The sequence below is a fragment of the Chaetomium tenue genome (genome assembly GCF_020726465.1).
Source record: "Chaetomium tenue strain MPI-SDFR-AT-0079 chromosome Unknown F5144scaffold_2, whole genome shotgun sequence".
NCBI lineage: Eukaryota > Fungi > Ascomycota > Sordariomycetes > Sordariales > Chaetomiaceae > Chaetomium > Chaetomium tenue.
Window position 1 is genome coordinate 4819544 of NW_027117330.1, and position 24571 is coordinate 4844114.

The following is a 24571-nucleotide window of genomic DNA, read 5'->3' on the forward strand; positions in this document are numbered from 1 at the left end:
GACCACCTAAAAAGGCAAGCGGCTTAAGCAGCCGTTGCCCGGGGGTTGTGGCCCGAGCGTCAGTTGGGCGTTTTGTCGCCACTGTGTTTTGCGTTAGCGCTTCTTTGCCTGCAACCTGGGTGTAAATTTTGGCAATCGTTGTGGAAACCCCAAACGTCAACTACCAACATCACCTGACATCGCCTTCTTTTTGGCATACCTTTGCGTTGCTCACCTGCGAGTTGCCCAATTCGCAAGATTATTCGATCCTTCCGTTTAGCTTTAATCGCATCGACCGAAGGTGCAGGCCGGTGCAAACTTTGGAGAAAGAGCTCACAGCGACGACGCACGGTCGCAGCACCCAGCAGCGCAGCGGGCACTGTCATAATTCGTAACAGTCAGCAGCAACCCGACCCAACCTCTTGCATCAGTTACCTCAGACCTGGGCAAGCGCCATCTCGGCAGAAAAACCCCTCCGTTTCTGAAGCCGTATCGGCTGCTCTTAATCATCTGAAGCAACTCCTACCACAAATCATTCAGCGTCACCATCCCCGACGCCCTCCCGTCAACTCCCCGACGAGTTGCTCTCTCCGACCCCGGCTTCTGCTGGATTTCCGACCCGCGACTTCTCGCCGCGGTGGCCCTCACATCGAGTGAGCAGCTACCGCAACAACCATATCACACCCCCACGCCGGCATGATGAACAACCGGGGCCATCTGCCGGCTGGGCAGCAGGTGCAGGGCGGTACTGAGATGGGCCCCGCGCCCGCTGGTGGTCCTCCGCCTCGCCGTGGCGGCCGGTCCCAGCACTACGTGCCGGCCCACGCCTATCACCACGGCCAACACGCTCATCATGGCCACCACCCGCAGCACGCTGGCCAGCCCATGTACCCACAAAACTATATGGCGAACCCTTACGCCGGTGGCCATTACTACCCACCTCCGCACTACCAGAACGGCGCCATGTCCGGTCCGCCCGGCTACATGTTTCCCAATAACGGATATGGTCGGTCTCCGCCGGTGATGCAGCACTTCGTGCCTCTACAGCAGCCTTATGGCCGGCAATCCCAACATTCTCCGATTGTCTCATCGCCGTATCACCCCCCACCACCTGTGGCGGCATCCATCAATCCTTCTATCCCACACACCCCTTCGTCAACGCATTCGCACGCGCCCCTTGCCCCCATGACACCCCCGGCAGTGCAACAGCTATATGAATCCGCTCAACTTCCGTTACCAAACACGGTGCAGGTGCTTCCGCAGCCTGCCCAGGCCGAGCCGCAGCTTGGGTCGCGGCCGGTCCCACAACAGGTAGCACACGCACCCCGGCAGATGCCGGACCTCGTCACCAAGGTTCCCCCGACATCCAGCTCGCCACCGAGGCAACCTTTCAGGCCACCGGTATGTTTTAGGCGGGGTTGTTTTCGTTCCATATGCATTCAGAACTCGCACTGACACCCCTTGATCAGCTTCCCTGGCTCTCCCGGCCTGACCTCCCATTTCCTCAGCGCTTGTCGAAGCTAAGAATGAGAAAGAAATTGCTGGGTGCCGATGCAGAGAGGGTAGAACTACCTGAGCAGCACGCTCCCGGTGCTGAGACTGTTGCCCAGGACGAAGCACAAGACGAAGCACCAAGCTCGGCCGAGGCTTCGCAGCGCATCGCTGATGCCCCAGCAAAGGCTGAGACTCTTGCCGCCAGCACTGATGTCTCCGTCACTGAAGGCCCACTCTCCGAAACCGCTGCTTTGAGCGCAGTAGCCACATCGAGCCCAGTGCAGCCCGTCAAGGCATCTCCCGCTGCACCCCCCACGCCTACAGCCGTGAAGCCCGCCGTACCGGCGATCCCCGTTGTTCCCGCTGTCCCCGCAGTCCCCGCACTGCCGAGGGCCAGCCCCAAAGAAACTAAGGCTGCAGCGAGTGTTGAGAAGAGTGCGGAAACCACACCCGCTGTTACCAAACCCGACGAGCCGCAAACCAAACCCGTCAGCCCCTCCGCTGAGAATGTGGATGGAGCTGCTCCGGCGGTCCAGCCGGCTCCCGCCTGGACCAAACCCAAGCTCTGGGCGGGTTTATTCAAGGGCAACGGGGCAGTCGCGAGCACAAGCTCCGCAACCACGGATACCCAAGGTGAAACCAACGGTAACACAGCAGAAGGGCCATCTGCGGTGTCCGGAGCCGGGAGTTTTGCCAAGGTCAACGCGAGCTCGCTAGCTCAAGCCCTCCAAGCCTACCGGCCCAGCACCCCAGACAGGCTTGCTTTCTTGGAACCGCGAGGGCTCGTGAATACCGGTAATATGTGCTATATGAATTCGGTAAGAACTTCTCGACTCCTCCAACCGACTTGTTTCTGACTTTAGAATAGGTGTTGCAAGTTCTGATCTTTTGCGTTCCTTTCTTTGACTTCTTGGATCAAGTCAGCAAGAAAGCAACCCACAGCTTCAAGAGCGATACCCCTCTCGTAGATGCCATGTGGGTATCCCAATCCTTCTGCCACATTGTGCAATTGCTTATAATAATAGGGTCATGTTCATGCGCGAGTTCAAGTCTATCGACTCTGCTGCGTCGGCCGACCAGCTGAAAAAGCGCCTGAAGAGCGAGGAATACGAAAAGTATGGCGAACCTTTTACCCCCGCGTTCGTCTACGAAGCTATTCGAAATCTTCCGCGCTTTGCCAGCATGAGAGTAGGTTTTCCTCACCCGATAAGGTGGGATTTTTTTGCTGACGAATCGCAGCGCGGCCATCAAGAGGATGCCCAGGAGTTTCTCGGCTTCCTCCTCGAGGGCCTCCATGACGAGTGCGCCCAGGTGATGCGCGCGGCACCGAACTCCACTGCGTCGACCGCTCCTCCATCGCCCACCTCGTCTCGGGCGAATGACTCGGTAGAGGGCACCGACGACTGGCTTGAGGTTGGCCCCCGCCAGCGGTCCGCGGTCACGCGTTCTTCAGGCCACTCTCATACGTTGTCGCCAATTAACAAAATCTTTGGCGGCCATCTGCGCTCGGAATTCCGTGTCCCGGGAAAGAAGAACTCGGTCACTCTGGAACCGTATCAGCCACTCCAGCTGGATATTGGCTCCCCAGAGGTCCGCAACATTATCGATGCCCTCAAAGGCCTTACACGGTCCGAGGTGCTTCACGGTGATTTTAACTCGCCGCACGGCAAGGACGTCCGGGCGACCAAGCAGGTCTTCATCGAGTCCGTGCCGCCGGTTCTGGTTCTGCACCTGAAGCGCTTCCAATTTGACGCTGAGGGGTACGGTGGCACCGTCAAGATCTGGAAGAAGGTCGGCTATCCGCTTGAGTTTGAGTTCCCACGGGAAGTGCTGTCGCGCCAGACCCGCAACAGCATCCTTGCTGGGACCTCGGGCGCTCCTCGGTACCGTTTGGTTTCGGTTATCTACCACCACGGAAAGAACGCTAGCGGCGGGCATTACACTGCCGATGTCCGTCGCCAAGATGGCCGGGAGTGGATCCGCATTGATGACACGGTCATCAGGCGGGTACGAAACGAGGATGTCGCCGAGGGCGGTGCCGAAGAAGACGCCAGCAAGGCCGAGGGACGGAGAGACGCGGGCAACTTGGCCTCCGGCAACCGTTTCGTCGGCATCAATGATGAAGATACAGGTGATGAAGAAGGCTGGAAGCAGGCGGCCGGTGGCAAGAAGTGGAACAGTGTTGTCAACAATGCAGCGCCGGCTGCCACCAACGGCCAAAAGGCCAAGCAACAACACAAGGAGAGTATGAAGGAGAACAAGGTGGCCTACCTGCTGTTCTACCAGCGGATCTGATGATTCCGCCCTTGGAAGGAGACGGGCCCGCCTCGACACCTGAGGCGGGTGGCATGGCGACACAACATGGTCAGGGTATATTGTCATAAGCAACATGGCGTTACCAAAGCGGGGCCCTTGACCGATAAACCAGCAAACTTCCCGCGTTAGGTTGCTACCGGTTTCGGACACGATGCCACGGCGCTCGAAAGGAGTTTTAAAGCACCAATAATTCTAATATCGGCCAACGGAATGGCCACCGGACATCCTAAGCAACCACACACACGACCACCAATCCCCGCAAATCAACACGACTACCGGCCGACCACCTGCCGTCGGCCTATATACCTTTCGGTGCCTGCCTCGCGGGGCACCCTTCCCATCCCAAATACTCGCCCAAAAAAGCACCACCCGTCAATCCACCAACCAACAGCGTCCCAGAGTGGCCTGGGGGCTGATACGGGTGGAGCCGAAGATGATCAGCAAGCACTACCAGGTGTATCCAGTGGCGAACAACACATGGCTAATATGGTGGAAGCTATGGATATGTGCGACGCGATCACGTTACATCTCTAGATAAGAATAGCGTATTGCATAAATCAAAATTGTTCTTATAATATGTGGCGGCTGGTGTTGTGAGTGTCCAAACAAGGTGATATCTAAAGTGACAACGTTTTGTATGCTGTTGTGTTATGGTTGGTAGTTGCTGACCATTCCGACAAAGGCTAATGAGCGTTTGATATCTGGTCTGAATGGTGCCGGAGGCATTCTGCCGTAGTTCACTGCAAACTACATGGGACACTTTTGAAGCAACCATGCGTATTCAACGAGCATGTCCCCGTTCGACGACCGTCCTCAAAACGCACTTTAGATATCCTGCATCAAGGGAAGCGCTATCCTCATCCATGGTCTCTTTTCTTTCCCCACATCTCCTTTCAACTTTGGTCTCTTTTCCCCTTTCCCGTCAATTTTCTACCTTCCCCTTTCTTTTTTCCTCAGCCCCTTGCGTTCCGCGCTCTCTCTCTCCTTCTCACAGTTCCTCCCTTTCCTTTCCCTTCCTTCACTCCCCCTTTTAGCACTGAATCCCCTTCTCCTCCTCCCATCTCTCTCCTTTTCCCAGTCCCTCCCCTCTCCTCCTCCCACCGCCGCCTCTCGCCATCAACCTCCCTCCACCACCTCCGCGTCTCAGCCTCGTCCTCATCCCCACCCCCCTCCCCAGCAGAGGACACTGCCCCCCCTTCCTTCTTCTCCTCCTCGTCCTCCTCCCCCTCCTCCCAAGGCTTCGGCACCAAGATATAATGCACCGCCTTCACCTCCCCATCCCGCCACAACGGCGCCACCCCCTTACCATCCCCATCCCCATCCCCATCCTTATCCCCATCCCCACTACGCCTGTGCTCACCACCACCCCCATGCCCTCCGTGTTCCACGCGTCTTCGCATCGGCGCCAGCGCGTTATATACATACGGCAGCGGTACCCAGCGTCCCTGGAAGAGGGTGCTGAGGAGGGATTGGTCGGCGAAGGGGAGGTTGTGGGGGGTGCATTGCGAGGGATTGTGGTGTAGGAAGGTGGTGATTGTGTGGTGGGTGAGGGGGGAGGGGTGGGTTAGGAGGAGGCCTGCGTTGAGGGTGGGGATGGCAGTACTTTGGGTTGGGGGTTGGGTGGTGGGTTGGGTTTGGGTTGTTGGGGGGGAGGTGAGGGGGGAGGTTAGGGATGAAGGTTGTTGTTGTTGTTGTTGCTGTTGGGTTGTGTAGGCGCAGTTGGCGGGGATCCAGGTTGGGGGGTAGTGGGAGAGGTGGTGTGGGTTGCAGGTGCAGGCGTCTGGTTGTGGGGAGGAGGGAGGGTTAGTTTATGTGGTTTTTCTGAGAGGGGCTTGGGGAGGGTAGTTGGGTAGATAGTAGGGCGTTGGTCAAGGGTGTAAGTAAAGGGGAGGGGTTAATGTGAGGACGGGTAGTGGCATACATAGAGGAGAATATGCAGTGACAACACCCGGATAACAAATAGATTCGTGTAGTTCTAGAAAATGCCGCCTTCCAGAATCAAGTAAAAATCACATACGTGTAGCAGCAAACAGCCGGTTATCCTCATCCAACGGCACATCAAACAGCTCGTCCATATTCCGCCGCACCAACATGTCGGCGTCAAGCATCACAACGCGGTCGTATGCCGTCAGAGAAAACACAGCAAGCTTGGTGAAGCAAGCCCGGAAGCGCGGGTCCTTGGCGTACCAAGTATCGCCGTCGTTAGTATCGCCACCGCCAGCGTGGTCGTTGCTGCCCCCATCCTTCGCTCTCTCAATATCATCATTGCCCCCCTCCTCCGGTTGAGGCCCGGGACAGAGATATGGCACACGCTGGGTGGGGATATCTCTCGCCGCGAGGGCCTGGAGAGTCTTGTCCGGGAGGGATCCGGTGTGGAGGGCCACGAGGGGGTATTTGGATTCGACCTTGCGGAGGGAGAAGACGAGGGTGAGGAGGCCTGTGAGGTAGGAGTCGTTTGTTATGAGGCAGGCCCAGACTGTTGGTGTTAGTGTGGTTGTGATTCTGGCTACGCATGGGACAGATAATGTTTACTCTTGTCTGAATCAACCACCTTTTCGGTAATAGACATTTTAAAGGAGGTCGTTGTAGATGAGTTTAGCTGATAGGGATTACAACTGAATACGATACTTGCGTGTGAAGCATGGGGTTCATGTAACAAAGCATATCGGCAAGATGCAACGGCTATCGTTGCAGTTCGACCTGGTGGTCCCAAGCTGGATATACACACAAACCGGATGACTGATCACGATTCACCATGTTATGGTGCACCTTACACAGTATTATAGAACCTCCCTGTTCAGACGATGGAGCTGACTCGCCTCCAACCCCCTACCCAGTCACCTGTTGACGTCACCAAAGGAACCAAGGGGACCAAGGGGACCAAGCACTGCAGTGGAGCCATGCCTTTGTTCACCAGCGTGTCTTGAAATTAGAGAAGTGTGCCCGGGCCTCACTCACGCCGGCAGTATCAGCTCACTGTGGCCGAGCATACAACCTTGTTACACCACCCAGAACCCATCGTGACCGCTGATAACGCACTTCCAGTTATGCCTATATGCAGGAGCAATGGAATCTATGCAGGGCTCTCCAAATCTCACCCACCCAAGCAAGGCAGGGCACCGCTCCAAGGTATCCTCATGCCCACGAGTACCTATGGCCCATGATTCACCCAAACCCAGCCAGCCGCCTCTCACACCCCAAACCAATGGCACACCAAAAACCGAGAACCCAAGCTACCTATGTAAGCAAGCTACCGCCCCTCAATAAACGCCTCACTCAGCGCCCCATCCTTAGCCCCCTTAGCCCCCTTAGGCGGCACAAACTGCCCATCCACCAACCTCCAGCCCTGGCCCTTCATAGCGCTCCACTTCTCCTGCACCTTGAGGCGCACCAGTTCGCCAGCGGCGCGGGCATCTTCGGCGCTGTCATGCCCCAGGGCCTTGCCCTCGACCTCGACCTGGATGGCCTTGTTGAGCTGGGTCTCCATGAGCATCTTGAGGCCGTTGCGCATGGGCAGGCCGCGGCGGTGGGGGTACAGCAGGATGGAGTCGATGAGGGTCGGGTGGATGATGCGGGCTGCGTTGAGGTCGTTTTCGAGGCCGTGGCCGATGAGAGGGGTGTCGGGTGCGATGAGCGAGAAGAGCAGGTCGCGTGCTACGGTGGGTGATGGGACGATTTGCATCTTTTTTCGCGTTTTCGGGTCTGTTTCTTGGACTGCGCCCGCGCCCTCCTCCTCCCCTTCTTGTTTTTGTGCTTGGTCCTGGGCGCTTTTCTCGGCCGACCACGGCTCGGCGTTGACAATGTCCTCGGGCCAGACACCAGAGAATCTGGAATTGAGATCGAGGATCTCGCCGACAGGGCGGACGAGAACATCGAGGAGTTCCTTTCCGTCAGGCCAGCTCGTAGCTGTTAGACGGATCAGCTCCATCCCGCGGACAGTGTAGCCCATCTCGCAGTCGAAGCAGACGGCGCGGTCTTTGGGCGCTAGCGGGTTCGCCGGCGTCTCGGCAAAGGGGATAAGGGACGCCAGGCGCGCTGGAGACGTTGTCTTGAAGACGTGGGTGCCGCCACTCACACAGCCCGCTGACTCTCCCACGACCTGGTGGCAGCACCGGTACCGCCTAGCAGGCTTGTCGAAGTCGGCCATGGTCCGCTCCGGGTAGTATGCCCGGCCTGGGTGATGGAGACATTTGCCTCCCGACGTCAAAGCTCCGTCTTCCTCACGGCGGCCGGGAAATACTTGGAAATTGGTCCTGCAGCGGTCGCAAGCTTCGTAGCCCAGCGAGGCCTCTTCTCCTTCACGTGCCTTGGCGACCTCCGCCTCGCTCGGGGCGGTCGGAACATAGCCACACTGAGTGAGCTTATCGATCGGCGTGAGTAGGTGGGTGAGGAAGTCGACCTCTTGCTGGCGAGTGAGGCCCGTCTCAACTACCTTGGGAGGGCCAAGGGCCGGCTTCTTTGGTGTTTTCGATGCGGGTGTTGCCGGGGCTTGCTTCTTCTTGTGCTCGGCAACGCGCTCGTCCTTCCACTGGCCCGGAGTCATCCGCTTATAGACCATGATGCGATTTTTAATAACGTTTTGATAAATAGACGGCTTTTCCGTAGCTATTTTTTGTTCCTCGTCGAGGGCTAACCAGATGAGCTCCTGAGCCGATAGAACGAGCATCTTCTCGTCGTCTTTGGCGTCTTTCTTTAGCTCTTCGTTGAGTTTGTGGAACTGGTCATGGAGAACCTTGAGGGCCTTATATCGAAAGTCATGGGCCGCTGGAGCTGCCGACTTCAGGTGGCGGGGGTTGAGGGTTTCAGGCTTCCTGGGCGTGACCTTCTGTGGCGCATTGTGCTGGGGTGTGACCTTTTGAGGCGTGGCGCTTTGGGGAGCCTTTGTTGTCGATGTTGAAGATGCGACTGGCCCAGGTGCTGGCTCAGCTTGTTTTGTCACCGGCGCTGGGGGAGCTGGGGGAGTTGGCTGGCCTGGGAGCAAAGGCACCTTTCGTTTCAGGGGCGGAGGTGAAACTGGTTGTTTGGCCGAGGAAGGCTCTGGCTCTGGCTGCGTCGAGGTAGGCTGCGCTGGGGTAGGCGCAGGCTCGGACGAGACCTTTCGACGCTTTCGTGGCCCGTCTCCGTCCTGACCTCCGTCCTGGCCTCCGCCCTCTGCCTGGGTTGTCGGAGAGTCCTGATCCCGGGTGTGTTGCCATGGGCAATTAGACTTGGTGCAGCTGTCCCCTGTCGGGCAGGGGATCAACTTGAAGTTTCGTAGAACGGCATCCATCGCGTCCTTGATGGGAGGGTTATCTGGCAATGAGTCAGACACGTTGGTCGGTGAGAGAGGTCAACAGGAAGGCGTGGTTTGTGGCGGAGGTACCAGGTGAACCATGTATGTATCAAGAGAATGGGAACAAACACAAAAAGAACCAAACTCGGGATACTCCCTTCTGTGGCTGATTCGGAAAGGAGTATTCTGGGAATGGTGTTTAGATCGAGAACAGTGTTGGGGGAAAAGTGGTGGTTATTGTAGCGTAGCGAAGCGGTTGGGTCGGGAGGATGGATGGTATAGGCAAGGCGACAGAGGCCTTTGAAGTCCAAATGCTGAACTCGGGGGATAAAATGAGTGTGTATGAAGATTTGGGTTGGTTCTCAGGTTGCCAAAAAGATGGGTTTGAGGTTCAAGTTATTGCACGGCCTGCCTACCTAGAATGGGAGCAGCAATGGAAAGGGCGAAACCCGGAAACGTGAGACTGGTTTGATGCGGGAGGAGCGATTGGAGAGGACCAATTGATTGGAAGTGCAACAGGAGAGAGAGGATGGACACTGGTGAAGTTGGAAGGGAGTAAAGAGGGTAAGAGGGTGTCACATAAGCTAAAATAAATAATAGATGAATCCAAAGGTTGCAAAAGGATGAAATTTAGATAGAGACCTAGAAATGTAAACAGAGTCACAATATTCGTCCCATGCTGTGACGGCTTTGTTCATGTCGTGTTTGATGTTGTTGGCGCCAGTGAGGCCTGCCAAGAGAAGAAGCACACGGTCAGCTTGCACGGCCAGGCTGCTTTTAGTTATACTTGAGCTGCAAGGTTGTCAGCTACCCCTGCTGTTTCCCACCAGCCCACCTTTGGATGAGTGGGGTGATCAAAGAAGGCAACCCCTTGAGTAACACCTCTCGTCTTTCCTCTGTGATAATCCAAATGGTACTATTACCCTCTTCATTTTTCCACCGCTGTGGTTCTTACCTTCCTTTCTTTTCCGCTGGTAAACTATTTTGTCGAGACATGGTTAGACACTCTTCAACAGGACCCTGAGCATTTTAGAGGACCATGTGGACAGTCTATCGTAGTACCCATAACGGCGACTTATCAGCCATGGCAGCTGGCCATATTACACGGTAGGCCTCTCCGCGGTTGGCCTCATAGCAGTAGGGCTCATCGAAACATGCCCCATAGCTGTAAACCTCTCACGTATGTTGGTGATTGGAAGGACAGCCAGGCGCCAGGCCCTAGCAGCCCCCAGTTGCATAGCGACGTGTTGGCTGCACTGAAATCCGTGCTCATTCTCGTGACAATCCGAAGCGGGGAATAAATAGCAGCCATGGCGTAGTAATACACAGTCCTCATCCGATTATCGTTTCACATATCCACCAGATCTCCTCTCACCACCTATGGCCTGCCCACATTCATCAATAAATTCGTCCCCTTGCCGCCGCCCGGAAGGTACGCCACATTCGGGTTGCTGGCCAGCGTCTGCGCAATCTCCCTGCTCGCCTCGATCTTCCGGATCTGAATCAGGCCGTCGCCCGACTTGGCGATGGCCTTGCCAACGGCGTCGGCGCTCTCGGCCTCGCCCTCGGCGCGGATGACGTTGGCCTGGCGCTCCTGCTCGGCCTTCTCGACGATGAAGCGCGCACGCTCGGCGTCCTGCTGCGCGATCTGCTTCTGCTCGACCGCCTTGGTGAACTCCTTGCCGAACGTCATGTGCGTGATGGACACGTCCTCGAGCGCAATGTTGAACTCGCGCGCCCGCTTCATCAGGTCCTGCCGGATCCGCTCCGACACCGCCTCCCGCTGCGTGATCAGCTCCGCCGCGTCGAACTGCGCCACGATGGACTTGAGCACTTCGTTGCCGATCGAGGGGAGCACGCGCTCGTCGTAGTCTTGACCGAGGGACTGTGGTGGGGGTTAGTACGGTGGCGAAAATAAAGACAATGCAGGGAAAAAAAGGGGGGGAACTGACCTGGTAGATCTTGGGCAGTGCCTTCACATCGGGCCGGTGCAGCACTCGGAGCGTCAAGCTGACCATCTGGAGATCCTTGCTGCCCGTCGTCGTGGGGATGATGCGCGGCTTGGTGCGGACGTCGAAGATGATGGCCTTTTGCAACCAGGGAATGAGGAAATGTGTACCCTCGGCAGTCACCGTTTCCTTGACACCCGATAACCGGTCGAAGATGACCGCCCGGGAGCCACCCTTGACATCGTAGATGGAGGCATTGAACAAGCCGTAGCCAATCGCCGCCGGAACTGCCGCCGAGTAGAGGAACCCTAGACCCCTTGCCGCCATTTTGCAGTCTGGTTACTCAGCAAACGCTGATACCGGCCGTGTGGATTTTGGGTGTGGTCGGATTGAGGAAAACCGCCGTCTGTTGCTTGAGCTCGTCGTCGTGGGGTGGTCTACCGATTTGCTTCGACTGCTTGCACTGGCAAATCGATGGAGCTTCTGCAAAAGTGGGGCCAAAACGATGGAAGAGGGCTCGCCGGGTGGTCCGGGCGTGGCAAGCTTGCCCGTTTGCTCGCCGGGCACTAGCCTCATTGGGGCGCTGTTTCTCGGCTCTGGCGACTGATTTCGACTGCAAACCGCCCAGAGCCAACCCTACCACTGCGCTCGTAGCTACCAACGAACCCCCCCCAACGCATTTATCTCGACTCCCCGATTCACGATGCGCCCTACTCAGTACCTCCTCGGAGGCGGCGGCGCCCCTGTCGGCACGCATGGAAAGTCAGTTTCCCGGTGACGTGGTTGGCATTCCGTGCGCCTTTTCCCGAGCTCGGGAGAGGGCCAGCCCTTAGGCGCATTGGGAGGTCAATTATTCATAGGGGCTTTTGCTAACGATTCTGCAGATACCTCGGCGAATGGGGCAACTTTGGTGAGTGATATCCGAATCGAGACGACGCCAATGGGAAGGTTGGGCGTAGTGCGGGATACAATTCAAGAGGGGGGAAGCTAGAGGGGCAAAGAAGACGACCACGCCGTATCCGCCAGATATTCGAAGGCCACTTTGTCTGACGGAGTTCTTCAACAGGTGGCATGAAGCAGAAGGGCATCATCTCTTACGGCATTGCCCCCAACCGCCAGTACCCCCTTGCTGGCGCTGCCCACGATGCGTTCTTCAACACCTGGAGGCGGTTCAGCGCACAGGTCCTGTACTGGGCTCCCCCGATGATTGCCGGTTACTACATCGTGAACTGGGCCATTGACAAGTATGATTTGGACTCTGACGGCATGGAAAATTCAACTCTAACTGGCTGTCAGGAACCACTACCTCAACTCGAAGCAGGGCCGGGCCGAGTTCGGTGGCCAGGAGGAGTAAGGGCGAGCTAACGAGGGATACCACTCAGAAGCGGAAACGTGTGAATAAATAGACGCACTTGTACACCACAACAGAGATGGGGGTTAAGGATAGACCCAGTTGCTGCCCGTCTGTCATTCTCTAACCTGTCCTTTTCAGGATCATGCCATGATTTGCTATGTATCTACCTGGTTTATGACCCGCCGGATTGAAAATACCACCATTGGGTTAGGTTGTTTATGGTTGGCCTGAAGCACCTGGTAGCTTAGCCGTTGAACAATGGAATCGGTCACCGTGCTCCTCTTAAAAAAAAAGTTGGAGCCGGAATCTCCCGGTCCCCCCCAAATTCTCATGGCTGTCCGCCTCGACGAAGCCGCGCGCAAGCCCACTGTGTGATTTGTTGAAACCAGCATTGTGCTAGTTAAATCGGTTGGGGCGTTGTCTTACAGATCTGACTCCTCTAATGGAGGGTTGCAGCTCACTTCTCCTAGAACGGACACACAAATAATACGTCTAACATTTCGATGCCAAGCCAGACGCGGGCTTCCCCGGATCTCCAACTTTCAGGGTGATAAATTAATTCGCAAGTAACAGAAAGAAACTCACCTAGCTAACGCAGGTTTCCTGTCGGTTCGTGCCCAGGTGGGGGAGGTTCTGTGGATCCGTCCGAAACTGGACTTCAGGTTGTTCTCGGATTGGCACGTGAAGAAACTCGGGCTTGCGACAGGGGGGTTCTTTTGTTGAGCAGGCCGGGATGACCTGCTGATGAACCTCTCGCTAGCGCCGCGTTTTCCCCCAGTAGCGCCATTGCCGATTTGGCAAACCCGGAATCCGGATAACAGCTTTACCGTTGAAGCAAGGTGAGAAGACCTGCACAGGCTGCAACTTGGTTTGATTTTTGTCAAACCATTTCCCTCGAATTGCTGTCGCTTCACAGTAGGCGGGCCTCTAAGAGGCAGAAGAAGGTTGGGCTCCAATCTGAAGGCAACCGAGGCCGATGACATCGCCCCGTCCCATCTGATCTTCAGCACGAACCCTGGGCCCGTCCCTTGCTCCCTCCATTTTGTCGGTATTCGTATCATCCTCCACACCACACGAACCTCTCGCCGAGCGAGCCCACAGAGTGCAAACTTGGAATCAAGGGTGGAACAGCAGAAAAGGGCCTTCGGTGTGCTGAGCGCATAGCTTTTTCATTTTTGGCCACCTGGCCGCGAGTCCACACCATCGACCCAAATCCTGCTGGTTCGCCCAGTCGAGTCCCCTCCCCCCTGGCGCGGTCGCACTTCGTCCTTCATGGCCTTCTCGATGTCGACGGCAAGATGAACTCCCTCAACATCATCTCGGCCCGAGTCTCCCCTCCGCCGAGCCCAGGACCGACAAGATCAAACTCGCTTAACGCTCTAGGACTGGCAGTCAGCTCCGACGCCGACGGGCCGCGGCAGAACCAGACCGAGAGCGCGTTAGGCAATATTAATGAGAAGGATGGATTGATGGCCGAGCCTGACGACTTCCGTTTAGAAAACGCACCAACTGACGACCGGCGCCACGAATACGCGATCGACGAAACGACCCCCCTAATATCCCAAGCAAAAGACTCTAAGCCTCGAGGCTGGTTGTGGGTGCTTTACCCAAAACGTGTTACGAACGCCTTTGTGGACTCTGTACGGTGGATCCTGTCGACGTTGGCTACGCCCGGCGTCTATTTGTACGCCTGCTTTTGCGACGAGAACGGCCACTTCGCGCCGCTGCAGCAGCTCGGGCGGCTATTCGGCCTCTACGGGGGTGATGCGAAGAGGATGGCGTTGGATTATCACGAAGGGATAGCTGCGTCCGAGAAGCGCAGACAGGGTACAGAGGGGTCCGCAGGCGGGAGCGGGCGGAGGAATAGTAGAACATTGCGTGTCGTCGGATCGAACGCTTCTTCGTCGTCCGGCCTCTCGTCGGAATCGGAGTCGGACCCGGACCGTAAGAGGCAGGGCACCCGTCGAGGCTCAAGTGGAAGACACTTGCGCTCGAAATCGCTACCGGATTCCGACGAGATTGCGCCGGCGCAGCGCTCCATAAGAATCAAACTCCACTCTGACGAGGCCCTGCGGCAGAGGAAGCACCGGAAATCACAGTCAACCAGCGCTCGCGGAAGCGGCGGGTCCGGCGACGCCATGGACAGCATCTCGGCCCAGCTGAAGTCCCCAACCTCTCCCGCCGGCGCCCTGACCAAGTACCCCAAGACGCCGGCGCCTCCGCGCCCGCTAATCCCACGCCGACAGCCCTCGTATATCAACAAGAACGTAGAAATGACCGACGTCAGACACCAAAAGACATTGATCCTCGACCTCGATGAGACATTGATCCACAGCCTGTCCAAGGGCGGGCGCATGAGCTCGGGGCACATGGTGGAGGTGCGTCTCAACACCACCTACCAGAGCGCGGGAGGGCAGGCGGCCGTCGGGCCCCAGCACCCGATCCTGTACTACGTGCACAAGCGGCCGCACTGCGACGAGTTCCTGCGGCGCGTCAGCAAGTGGTTCAACCTGGTCGTCTTCACGGCGTCGGTGCAGGAGTACGCCGACCCGGTCATCGACTGGCTCGAGGCCGAACGCAAGTACTTCTCGGCCCGCTACTACCGCCAACACTGCACCTTCCGCCACGGTGCCTTCATCAAGGACCTGAGCTCGGTCGAGCCCGACCTGAGTAAGGTTATGATCCTCGATAACAGCCCACTGAGCTACATGTTCCACCAAGGTTGGTATTTTTATATCCCTCCCCCTCCCCTTCCACTCTCTTCCCTTCTAAACCATACCTCCCTAACCAATACTCACACCATCCATCTACAGACAACGCAATCCCGATACAGGGCTGGATCAGCGACCCCACAGACAGCGACCTGTCGAACTTGATACCCTTTCTTGAGGGGCTGCAGTACGTGTCTGACGTGCGTGCGCTCCTTGCCCTGCGCGGCGGCGAGGACGGGCAGCATATGGCCTGACACGAGAGAGGGGTGGCATTGATTGGGGACATTGTTTATTGTGGCATTATATGGATTGGCGGGGGCGGGGGCAACATCACATTTCTCTCTCTTGTTTTTTTGGAGATAGGTGGGTGGGGAGGAAGCAAGCAAGCAAGCAAGCAAGCAAAAGAGTTGAATGTTTTACAGAGCGGGTCAAGCGAAGGCATGCGGAGTGAAGACGCTCTCGTGCTATGTGTGTGGTATACCTGGGGGTCGCTGTTGCTCGAGGGGCATCACACCTACGGCATGTGAAGGAGTATTGAGTAACTCTGCTGTGGCCGAGTAGCTTCCTGGTAATTGAGGCTTTACAGAACCTGCTTTCGTCATTTTACGGATGTTGGTGAAAGTGGCTGGCCAGGTGGCTAGAGAGTAGTTGGTGTAACTAACTACCTAGGCATTGAGCCGGACCGGGCTTGAACCTGTAAACTTAGTAGATGGTCGTAGCGAGTGGATGTCCGCCTGATGACAGACAGTAAGGAGTTACCTGGTAGTTATATGATGGCTTAGATGGCCAGTAGAAGAACCCTAACCCTTCAATTACATGGCTATTAACCACCAGACTCTTCGTCTTTTCCCAGAGTCCAGCCAGTGCGGACACCATCCTATTTCCGATAAATAAGCTTCAATGATTAGGTTTATGATGGCATTCTTGATCCCGAATCTTCAGTAACCGCGTTGCGGATGTAGCGCTGGCTGAGCTTGGGATAAGTTCACCCACTAAACTAAACTAATGCAAGGGGCAATTCTTCCAAGCAACCCCCCACTATCATATTAGCTGCACAGTAGTGCAGTTATCGCCCCTTGGGTCTTCGATTTTCAACAAACCCTTTTACATGAATCATACAGATCCCTGTGGTCCAGATCTCTTAGTCCCAGGTTTGCCAGGGCAAAGCTCCGAAAGCAGCCCCAGGGCGGCATCGGCCCGAGACTAAGAATCCCCTCAATTGCGTCAGTACGGAGTAATTGAGACCCCTCCCTGAACCAAGCTTCGAGACCAGCCAAAGTGACAATGGAACTGCCTGGCTTGCCTGGATATTGAAACTGCCGCTTCTGGCCGCCGTTCGCCGGCGCAGCCTCTGCAGGAAAGCGCCGGCCACCCGTTTGAGCATTCTGGTGGGGCGAGCAGGCCAGGGTAGAACATCGTGACGTCATACTACAGCTTCTCAAAGGTGCAAGCCCAGGGAAGCTTCGATGCGATGATGTTATGGGCCTGGTGTTTCCGGCTCAGATAGACTAACAAGGTGGAGGCTGGCGGCACCTTCCTGTACTACAAGCAGGATGAGTGACGCACAAAGGGGGAGTAAGGAAACCAGGGAGTAACACCGACCCTGCTTCGGTCCTCCCGCTTGTTGCTATAAACCAGCTCGCCCTCTGGCCACTGACTGGCACTTGCCTTTTTATCATCCTGTACACCATTCAGCGAAAAGGACAACATCCAATTTCATTCCTCTCCTTCTCAAGAACAATACGAACTTCAAATTCTCGACTTTCAAGACATCTCATCCACCACCCACCATGTCTCTGCACTGTCAGTACACCCCTTTCTCGTATTATTCCCCGCCCCGTCCCGTTTCCGGCCCTCTTATACGCCGACAACTTGGGTTCAATGCCAGAACCAATGAGGCAATTGGAATATTTAGGTCGACGCCGCTCGAGCCTCGATCTCAGAATTGGATAGCGACTACCCGGTCGATGAGAATAAGGCTCGATCATTGAGAGGATGCCGCCACCCGTGGGTTGGGTGATGTGACGCCAATCTCAAATGCGGGGAATCGATCCAATTCTGAAGTCGAGCTTGAGGTGGTCAACTTGAGCCATTGGACTATAACAAACAATACACAACAACCCTTTCTCTCCAGGAAGCTAACCTTTTTCCCAGATCTCCCCGCCGTCAAGCCCTCAGCCATCGCCCTCGGCACCGTCTTCAACCACGCCGCCGAGCTGGCCGTGCTCACCCCTCTCTTCGGCCAGACATACCAGCGCGCTAAGGCGTCTAACACTAAGGAGGAGTTCCTCAAGTCACGGGAGGCTACAGGCGCCGCTATCGCATGGGGCACCGCCTTTGTCGGCTCCGGGTTGCAGGCGTACGGTGTGGGCGCCCTCATCAACGCCACGGGCACCCTGAGCTATAAGGGTGCGGCCTACCTGGGCGGTCTGATCTTTGCGGCTACCAGTGCTCCTACTGTAAGTCATATTGCCCATTCGTCATCTGGAGTTGATGGGGACGATTGTGCTAATCATTGACCACAGTTCATCAGCCAGCTGTTTGTCGAGAAGCGCGCCTTGGAGCAGGTGGGCGTCAACGTTCTAGCCAAGCTGTTCGAGACGATCGGCCTGTCTGTCTTTATGGCTTGGTGGGGAACGCGGACCAACCCCTTTGAGCAGTGAGTAACTAGCCCAATCCTCCATGTAGTAAACCTCAAATGCTAACAAGATTGTAGCACCGGCGCCGGTGGCACGCCTCTGACCCGGAGCTCTTTCCGGTCCGAGTAAACGGAGACAAGGGACGATAACGGAGTTGACATTCTTTAATCGCATCAAGCGCACCCAAGAGAGTGACCTCGGGGACAGAATGGGTGGTGGCTTCGCGCTTTCCTCGGCTGTAATTGTACTTCGGTGTTAGCATTCACGGATCTGGAAATTTTGATTGAACTTGCCAAATTCTCTGCTTCATCATTGTGTACCATTTCCCGTTTCAAAATGTGTTACCGGCCTAGATCCACGACAAGAGGAACTTTTCATTTTCAATATCTACACCTAGGAGCCTTGTAGCTTCCCAGAACCCATGCAAAGTGCCAAACCCTCGTAACGCCATCCATTACACAAGAGAGCCATGAAAGCCAACAGAGAAAAGCTGATCACCGTGATCAGCCATACAGCAACGGTCAGCGGGTGATCAACAGGCAATCCAATTGAGAGTTGCCGTTGTGACGCTCGGGAACTGGCCAATTGGTCGTGACCGGGCCAAGAGCGGAAGGAGCCATGGACAAGCTAGCCAGGGCAAAACCACTTGGTGAATTAGTGGGTTTGCCTTTGCCTTTGCGGTGTCAACGCCCCAAGACAGAAGCAACATTCCCCCCCTCGAACCGAACTCAAGCGCTCGCCACCAGCCGCGCCTTCTCCCGGTCGGCAATTTGCAGAGGGTGTGTGCCCTTGACCCACGGTTGGACCTGGATCTTCCACTGCTTCTCAGCCGTCTTGACCAAATCCTTCCACGCATCGAGGTACTCCTCGGCATTGACCTTGCCGCTGTCGGCGTCCTCCATCTCGGCATCACCATCCTTCTTGGCGGCGCCCTTGCCCTCGGGCTTGAGCATCACCACGCTGGTCGCGCGCTTGGTGCACGCCGCCACGCCGAGGTCGGCGCGCGACCGCACGTACAGGTACGGCACGCCGTGCTCCTCGCACAGCACGGGGAAGTGCATGATGACGTCCATGGGCGAGATGTCGCCCGCGATGATGACCAGCCCGGGCGCGGCTACTTCGCCCGATGCCGCCGTCTTGGGCGGGCACTTCTTGATCGCCTTCTCGCACTCTTTTACGCCGCGGTGGATCGACCTGAGCTTGGCGCCTATTGACAGAAAGGGAGTGAGGTTAGTAGGTGCGTTGGATGGATCAATCAATTAATCAACCGCAGGGGGTTTGTTTGGCTAACGTACCCTTCTTGATCAGCTTAAAGATCTTCTTGTGTGCCTTGTCGTCGGCGAGAGGCAGCGCAAACGGAACCAGCTCCTCGGCGGGCTTGATCAGGTCCTCGGGGTCGACATCGGCCACGTCGTCTTGGGCCTCGAAGGCCGCGGCGGCATCGGCTTGGAGGTGGGCATCGAGGGCGCGAGCGAGCTTGTCTTGCTTCGCCTTGTCCTTCTTCTTGTCCTTCTTCTCTTTGCGGACGCCCTCGCTCTCGCTGCGCTTCTTGTCTTTCTTCTCCGACTTGTCCTTGCTCTTCTTCTCCTTCTTCAGCTTCTTGTCGTCAACGACCTCGACCCTGCCCTCGGCCGCCATTGTGATGGTTGGTATTCGTGAAAGGGAATTTAGGTGTGGGATATCGGAAGTCTAGAAACTAAGGTCCCAATGGTAGGTTTGGTCGGTAAAATTTAGGAGGGAGATGTTGAAAATCGGTGTTGAAAATAGGTATCGCTGTCTCTGTTTCCGCGCCGAATCGCTCGCCCTCCAGATTTTCTGAACAGAACCGCCATGCCAAATTTTGAAGGCCAATTGTATCGCCGCTCCGCTTATCTTAGCGCCACATCCTGGCATTGTCTCGTGCATGACTCCGGTGTTTAGCCGAAAACAAGAAAGGTGGGATGTGCGGGGCAGGCATCGAGCCCCACCATAATTTTCTCGAGGCGTGAGCTTGAGCATGACATTTGACTCACATTCCATCCCTCCTCGAGATCGCCTTTGGAGCCAATTTCACTACAAACAAGTCGATTCCGAACCACCTCCTATATCCACTACCATCAAGGATTCCCTACTGCACAGAAAAACATAAACCCGATTCACGATCCTGATCACCTATTATCTGGGTTTCCAATCCCAACGTGGGGTCATTGAATACTAAGCTCTGCCCCGCGATCTGTCATAGAAGAGACAAAGCTATGGCTCCCTCACAAGCGGCCCATGTGCCCACCCTGGACAACTTAATAAAGTCGTTCAACAATCAAACTCTTGAGGCATCGATTGAGTCTCTAATTTTGTAAGCTCGGCTTTGGCACAATTCTGTGCCCGGCAGCTAACACTACGTCACAGTCTCCTAAAATGGCGCCAAGTCAAGGGGGACGAATGCGCCAAAGCAACTGCACACATCCTTCGGCAAGTTGTCGCCAAATCAAAGTGGAACGATGTCGACCAGCTTCTGTCTAGGATCCAGAGCTATGGGTCGAGACTGGCGCGCGCTGCCCCGCTGGAGCCTGTTATCGGCAATGTGGTGCGACGTGTGTTGGGTTTGATTCGAGACGAGGCGACCGAGGACAGGAACGCCGATGACTTGGCCAGCGAGGCCGCTTCCGACATCCAGAGCTTGACTCCGAGCACCAACCCGACCGCCCACCCCCCGCAACGGCCGGCACCCGTCCCGATTCGCCCTTCCCCTTCGGTCATCTCGACTGGCCTCCAAGTCTCCAAGTCCATGTTCAACCTCCTATCCGTTGCGAACCCTGGCGACTCACCGATAACAGGGGCATCGACTCCCATGTCACAAGCTCAGCCAGCTAGTGCGCATGCTCTGCGATCCGAAGTTATGGATGGGATTGAGGAGATCCTGGACGAGATCAACCAGGCCGACGACCAGATCGCAGGGTTTTCAGAGATCCAGATTCACCCGGGCGACTACGTGCTGGCGTATCAGCCGTCAAGGACCGTCGAGAAGTTTCTTGTCAAGGCTGCATCAAAACGGCGGTTTACCGTTCTCATCGCCAGTCATGCCTTTTCCTACGGAACATCCGAGGCTCCCTACGCCACTCTACGGAAAAAGCTCAACGCAGCCGGCGTAAATACCATTAACCTGGCCAGCAACGGCCTGATGGCCTACATACCACGAGTCAACAAGGTCATCTTCAGCGCGAAGGCCGTGTACCAGAACGGAGGGCTACTGGTGGACAGCGGCTCCTGCATTGCTGCTCAGGCAGCGTACGAATATCTCAAGCCTGTCATCGTCCTCTGTCCCGTCTACAAGTTCTGCCCCGAGGATCCGTCGGACGAGGTGTCAAGGGGTGAGCTGGGAAACCCATCCAGCTATGTGAGCTACGCGAATGGCCCAGCGGTGGACGCGCTCGACGTGGAGAATACCGTCACAGATTACATCCCGCCAGAGCTTATCGACGTCTATCTCACCAATCTGTAGGTTTCTTTTCAGGCTTGGCTTGCTGTCCGTGTTGCTGACGTTTAACAGGGGCCCTCAAACGCGGCATCATCTTGCCAGTATCCTCGCAGACCACTATAAGACGGAGGATATCGGTTTCTCTTTGCAGCTTGGCGAGCCTTGAGGCCAGCCCGCGTTGGCACATTTAACTTGAGGCCGCCAAGGACGCGACAGCTCATCGTCGCTCTGAAAACGCATCGAAATTTGGCCTCTGACAACTTACCACAGTAATCCGGAAATAACCGCATGCCGTAAAGTTCCATCATTCCCTCACGAGCCTCATCATCCACTGGCCGCGTAAGCTAGGGGCGGATTGCGTGGAACAAAAATGCGGGGAACAAGGAGGAACCCCAACAAGAGGGGCACTGTGAGCCAAACCCTCGCAGAACAAAGGCGTAATCATCGGGTCTTGGCGAATGGGAAGTCAGACTTCTGGCATGGGGCAGATTAGTGAAAGGTTCCTGAGCTTACGCCTCGTTCGAAGCCGAGGACACCAGTGACTCTTTCCCGCATCCAATAGTTAACTACCTAGGTACCTGGTAGTCAAACCATATCACCCCACCTAGCCCAGCCCGCCTTATCCCTTCTCCCAATTCCGCCCCTCTATGTGCAAGTTGTGAACCCAAAGGATTTTGACATTTAATCAGCAGAACTCCATCCAAGTGGCAAGTCGACGACGTTCTTCGACCTTTAATCCTTGCGCATCAAAAGCTTGGTCCTCTTATACGCACTCTATACGCACTCCATCATTACTCCATTATGCCCTCGCATCTAGAGGACGTGCCTCCCCCGCCCTACACTGAGACAGACATCTTCTCGAGCTCGGGGCGAGACGCGCACCTCGCTGACGACACCTCGAGGTCCACTACATCCACTAACGGGGATGTCATATATACCCCCCCTCTCACACCCCGTAGCTCCCATCAGTCCAACTTCGCTGGGGAAGTCGACCATGGAACAAGCTCGGCTGCCGCTGCATACTTTGAGACACGCCCGCCTCCTCTGCTGAACAACCAACCACAGCTCGTACACTCCATCACTCTCCTCTCGGGTTCTACCCCAGACGACCTGCCCTACCCGAGCGAGCTCGCTGCACGGGACGTCCGCCTCGAAGACTGGCAGACCTTCACCAACTACTTGCTGCCTAACCACTCAGCAAACACCAACGAACAAATTATCGACCGCAAGTTGCGAGCCGAAGCCATGACGGCGACCAATACCAACAACCCTAACAACAACCATGACGACGCCCGCTCGCAGTCCTCGGGCCGGAGCCACGCCGAAGCACACCTCAACCGCATCCGCTCCCCCGTCGACACCGACCCGGCCGAGCATCGCCAAGGCGTCGAATCCACCGTCCACGAGTGGAACGATGGCTTCTTCGGCCCCCGCCGCGTCTCTATCCGCGTCGACCTCGAGCCCATGCCACCCTCCAACCACACCAACACCCGTGGCCTGACCGACGTACCCCCGCAACCCCTCCCCGAAAAGAGCCCCCTCCCCATCCCAGGCCCATGGGACAGCTCCTTCGACCAGCCCACCCACACCAACCCGGACCCAAACCCAAACCCACCAGCGGACTCAGCCCCCCGGCGCGGCCTGACAGGCCTCCTAGCCAGCCGCATCTCCGACGCCCGAAGCGGACCCGCTGCCGGAGCCAGCCCCAGCGCCGGACCCGGCGGGTTCCGCTTCGCGGGCCTCAACATCCAGAACGACCGCGTCAGCCTCGGCAACACCTTCGTCGCCGACGGCCGCACCGGCTCGCTGCGGATTGGGGGCATTGTTGCTGATGGGAATGGCATCCGTATCAATGGCCGGCCTATGTTTGGCGCGGGTGGGGGACCGGGGTCGGGGGCGGAGCAGCAGGCGCGTGAAGGAGGAGGTGAGAGGGGGAGGGGTTGGGGACCGCCTGGTTGGGGGATGGGTGGTGGGCCGAGGGGGCCGGGGGGATGGGGTTGGGGTGGTGGTGGTCCCGGTGGTGGTGGTCCTGGGGGCTGTGGGCGCGGTGGTGGCGGATGGGGGGGAAGAGGTGGTTGGGGAGGAAGGGGGGGTTGGGGGGGGAGGGGAGGTTGGTGGGACCGAGGACAGGGCTCGGGGTCTTGTGGTGGTGGTGAGGGAGAGCAGGTGCGTGGGCGGGGCGAGCATCGGGGTTCTGGTGAGGGACACCAGTCTCGGTGTAGTTCGGCATCGAGCGCGACATCCAGGTCGTCGTCTGTCCACTCCGAGTCGTCGGTCGGGTCGCTGCCGGACTATGATGACCTGAAGGATGCTCAGCTGCCCATTGCGAAGCAGTATCTCCAGGAATCGCTACATCGCCCGGACCAGAAGATCACTAAGGAGGGGGTCAAGCACATCAAGGAGCAGATCAAAGCAGCCAAGAAGTCTTCCGGCTCGACCCCGGCGATCGTTGACAAGACGGCGCTGAGGCGCGAGGTCAAGGACCTCCTCCGCGACTGGAAGCAGCTCAAGAGACAGCAAAAGCGGGACCGCAAACAGCTCCGGCGCGAACAGAAACATCGACGTAGGCAGGAGAAGCGGGAACATCGCCACACCAAGCGCGAGATGAAACGCGCCGCCAAAGAGATGGCGCGGGACATCCGCCGCAGCCCGTTCGGGATGCCCCCTATGCCTCACGCCGCTCACGCTCCTCATGCTCCTCACGCACCCCACGCACCTCATGCCCATCACATGCCACACATGCCCCCAATGCCACCCATGCCGCCAATGCCGCCCATGCCTCACATGCCCCACCACCCTCACGCACCACCACCACCACCACCACCAGGCTTCGACGCCCCCTCGTTCAACCTCTGGAGCACCACCACCACCCGAGCCGCCCCTGGCGCCTGGCCCGCGGACGACGCCCAAAGCACGGGCGTGCACGACGAGGGCGTGGCGGGCTACGCTGCCTCACAGGCGAAATACCAGGCCGCGTGGGAGATGGAGGCCAGGGTGGCGGAGAAGGAGGCTGAGCTGCTGAAGTTGCATGAGCGGATTGCGGAGGGGAGGTCAGGGGATGGGGGGAAGGGTGGGGGTGAAAAGGGGTCGGGGAGTAAGATGGAGGCGGAGGCGTTGGCGGTGGAGAGGGAGATTGAGGATTTGGCGAGGGTGATGGAGAGGTTGCGCACGCAGGCGGATGAGGAGTTTGCGAGGGAGTTGGCGGAGGAGGAGGAGAGGGCTGCTAGGCGGTAGGCTAAGCGGTAAGGTGGTAACTAGGGGTGGTGAGCCTGGGTATTTGGATGGAGTAGACTGTTTACTTTACCTGTTAGCGGTTAGGCGGTTTGGGGGTTTGTGCAGTTTTGCTTATGTACACATAATCGGGTATGTTTAGGTAGTTAGCGAGTGTCAAGCACCCTTCTCA

General features: G+C 57.0%; 10 protein-coding genes across 10 annotated transcripts; 6 read left to right on the plus strand and 4 right to left on the minus strand.

Moving 5' to 3' along the window:
• Positions 1-554: 554 nt before the first annotated feature.
• F5144DRAFT_146044 (uncharacterized protein) lies at positions 555-3884 on the plus strand. Its single transcript, XM_066782429.1, has 5 exons — positions 555-1380; positions 1449-2291; positions 2342-2448; positions 2499-2661; positions 2713-3884. The coding sequence occupies exons 1-5, from the start codon at positions 676-678 to the stop codon at positions 3766-3768; spliced, it is 2874 nt and encodes a 957-aa protein (XP_066647298.1). The 5' UTR covers positions 555-675; the 3' UTR covers positions 3769-3884.
• A 712-nt stretch (positions 3885-4596) lies between these two features.
• F5144DRAFT_528442 (nucleotide-diphospho-sugar transferase) lies at positions 4597-6358 on the minus strand (the record flags this gene model as incomplete). Its single annotated transcript, XM_066786882.1, has 3 exons — positions 4597-5569; positions 5807-6226; positions 6322-6358. 3 exons carry the CDS (start codon positions 6356-6358, stop codon positions 4743-4745), a joined length of 1284 nt encoding a protein of 427 aa, XP_066647299.1. The 3' UTR covers positions 4597-4742.
• A 449-nt stretch (positions 6359-6807) lies between these two features.
• On the minus strand, positions 6808-9442 carry F5144DRAFT_146099 (uncharacterized protein). The gene is made up of 2 exons (XM_066782431.1): positions 9152-9442; positions 6808-9081 (listed from the first exon to the last, which is right to left on the minus strand). Exon 2 carries the CDS (start codon positions 9056-9058, stop codon positions 7040-7042), a length of 2019 nt encoding a protein of 672 aa, XP_066647300.1. The 5' UTR covers positions 9059-9081; positions 9152-9442; the 3' UTR covers positions 6808-7039.
• A 997-nt stretch (positions 9443-10439) lies between these two features.
• F5144DRAFT_484084 (band 7 family-domain-containing protein) lies at positions 10440-11337 on the minus strand (the record flags this gene model as incomplete). The annotated part of the gene is made up of 2 exons (XM_066785421.1): positions 10440-10946; positions 11014-11337. The coding sequence occupies 2 exons, from the start codon at positions 11335-11337 to the stop codon at positions 10440-10442; spliced, it is 831 nt and encodes a 276-aa protein (XP_066647301.1).
• Positions 11338-11577: 240 nt separating this feature from the next.
• On the plus strand, positions 11578-12442 carry F5144DRAFT_146145 (cytochrome b-c1 complex subunit 8). The gene is made up of 4 exons (XM_066782432.1): positions 11578-11772; positions 11895-11920; positions 12077-12254; positions 12307-12442. The coding sequence occupies exons 1-4, from the start codon at positions 11714-11716 to the stop codon at positions 12362-12364; spliced, it is 321 nt and encodes a 106-aa protein (XP_066647302.1). The 5' UTR covers positions 11578-11713; the 3' UTR covers positions 12365-12442.
• Positions 12443-13662: 1220 nt separating this feature from the next.
• On the plus strand, positions 13663-16037 carry F5144DRAFT_483813 (NLI interacting factor-like phosphatase-domain-containing protein; the record flags this gene model as incomplete). Its single annotated transcript, XM_066785406.1, has 4 exons — positions 13663-15085; positions 15178-15262; positions 15753-15771; positions 15984-16037. 4 exons carry the CDS (start codon positions 13663-13665, stop codon positions 16035-16037), a joined length of 1581 nt encoding a protein of 526 aa, XP_066647303.1.
• Positions 16038-16637: 600 nt separating this feature from the next.
• F5144DRAFT_564760 (uncharacterized protein) lies at positions 16638-18086 on the plus strand. Its single transcript, XM_066788441.1, has 4 exons — positions 16638-16878; positions 17230-17534; positions 17601-17734; positions 17792-18086. Exons 1-4 carry the CDS (start codon positions 16866-16868, stop codon positions 17841-17843), a joined length of 504 nt encoding a protein of 167 aa, XP_066647304.1. The 5' UTR covers positions 16638-16865; the 3' UTR covers positions 17844-18086.
• Positions 18087-19544, minus strand: F5144DRAFT_564762 (50S ribosomal protein L30e-like protein). Its single transcript, XM_066788442.1, has 2 exons — positions 19010-19544; positions 18087-18921 (listed from the first exon to the last, which is right to left on the minus strand). The coding sequence occupies exons 1-2, from the start codon at positions 19350-19352 to the stop codon at positions 18443-18445; spliced, it is 822 nt and encodes a 273-aa protein (XP_066647305.1). The 5' UTR covers positions 19353-19544; the 3' UTR covers positions 18087-18442.
• A 404-nt stretch (positions 19545-19948) lies between these two features.
• F5144DRAFT_600354 (uncharacterized protein) lies at positions 19949-21334 on the plus strand (the record flags this gene model as incomplete). Its single annotated transcript, XM_066791069.1, has 3 exons — positions 19949-20046; positions 20100-21188; positions 21241-21334. 3 exons carry the CDS (start codon positions 19949-19951, stop codon positions 21332-21334), a joined length of 1281 nt encoding a protein of 426 aa, XP_066647306.1.
• A 635-nt stretch (positions 21335-21969) lies between these two features.
• F5144DRAFT_545761 (uncharacterized protein) lies at positions 21970-24402 on the plus strand (the record flags this gene model as incomplete). The annotated part of the gene is made up of 3 exons (XM_066787380.1): positions 21970-23092; positions 23294-23334; positions 23380-24402. 3 exons carry the CDS (start codon positions 21970-21972, stop codon positions 24400-24402), a joined length of 2187 nt encoding a protein of 728 aa, XP_066647307.1.
• Positions 24403-24571: the final 169 nt, after the last annotated feature.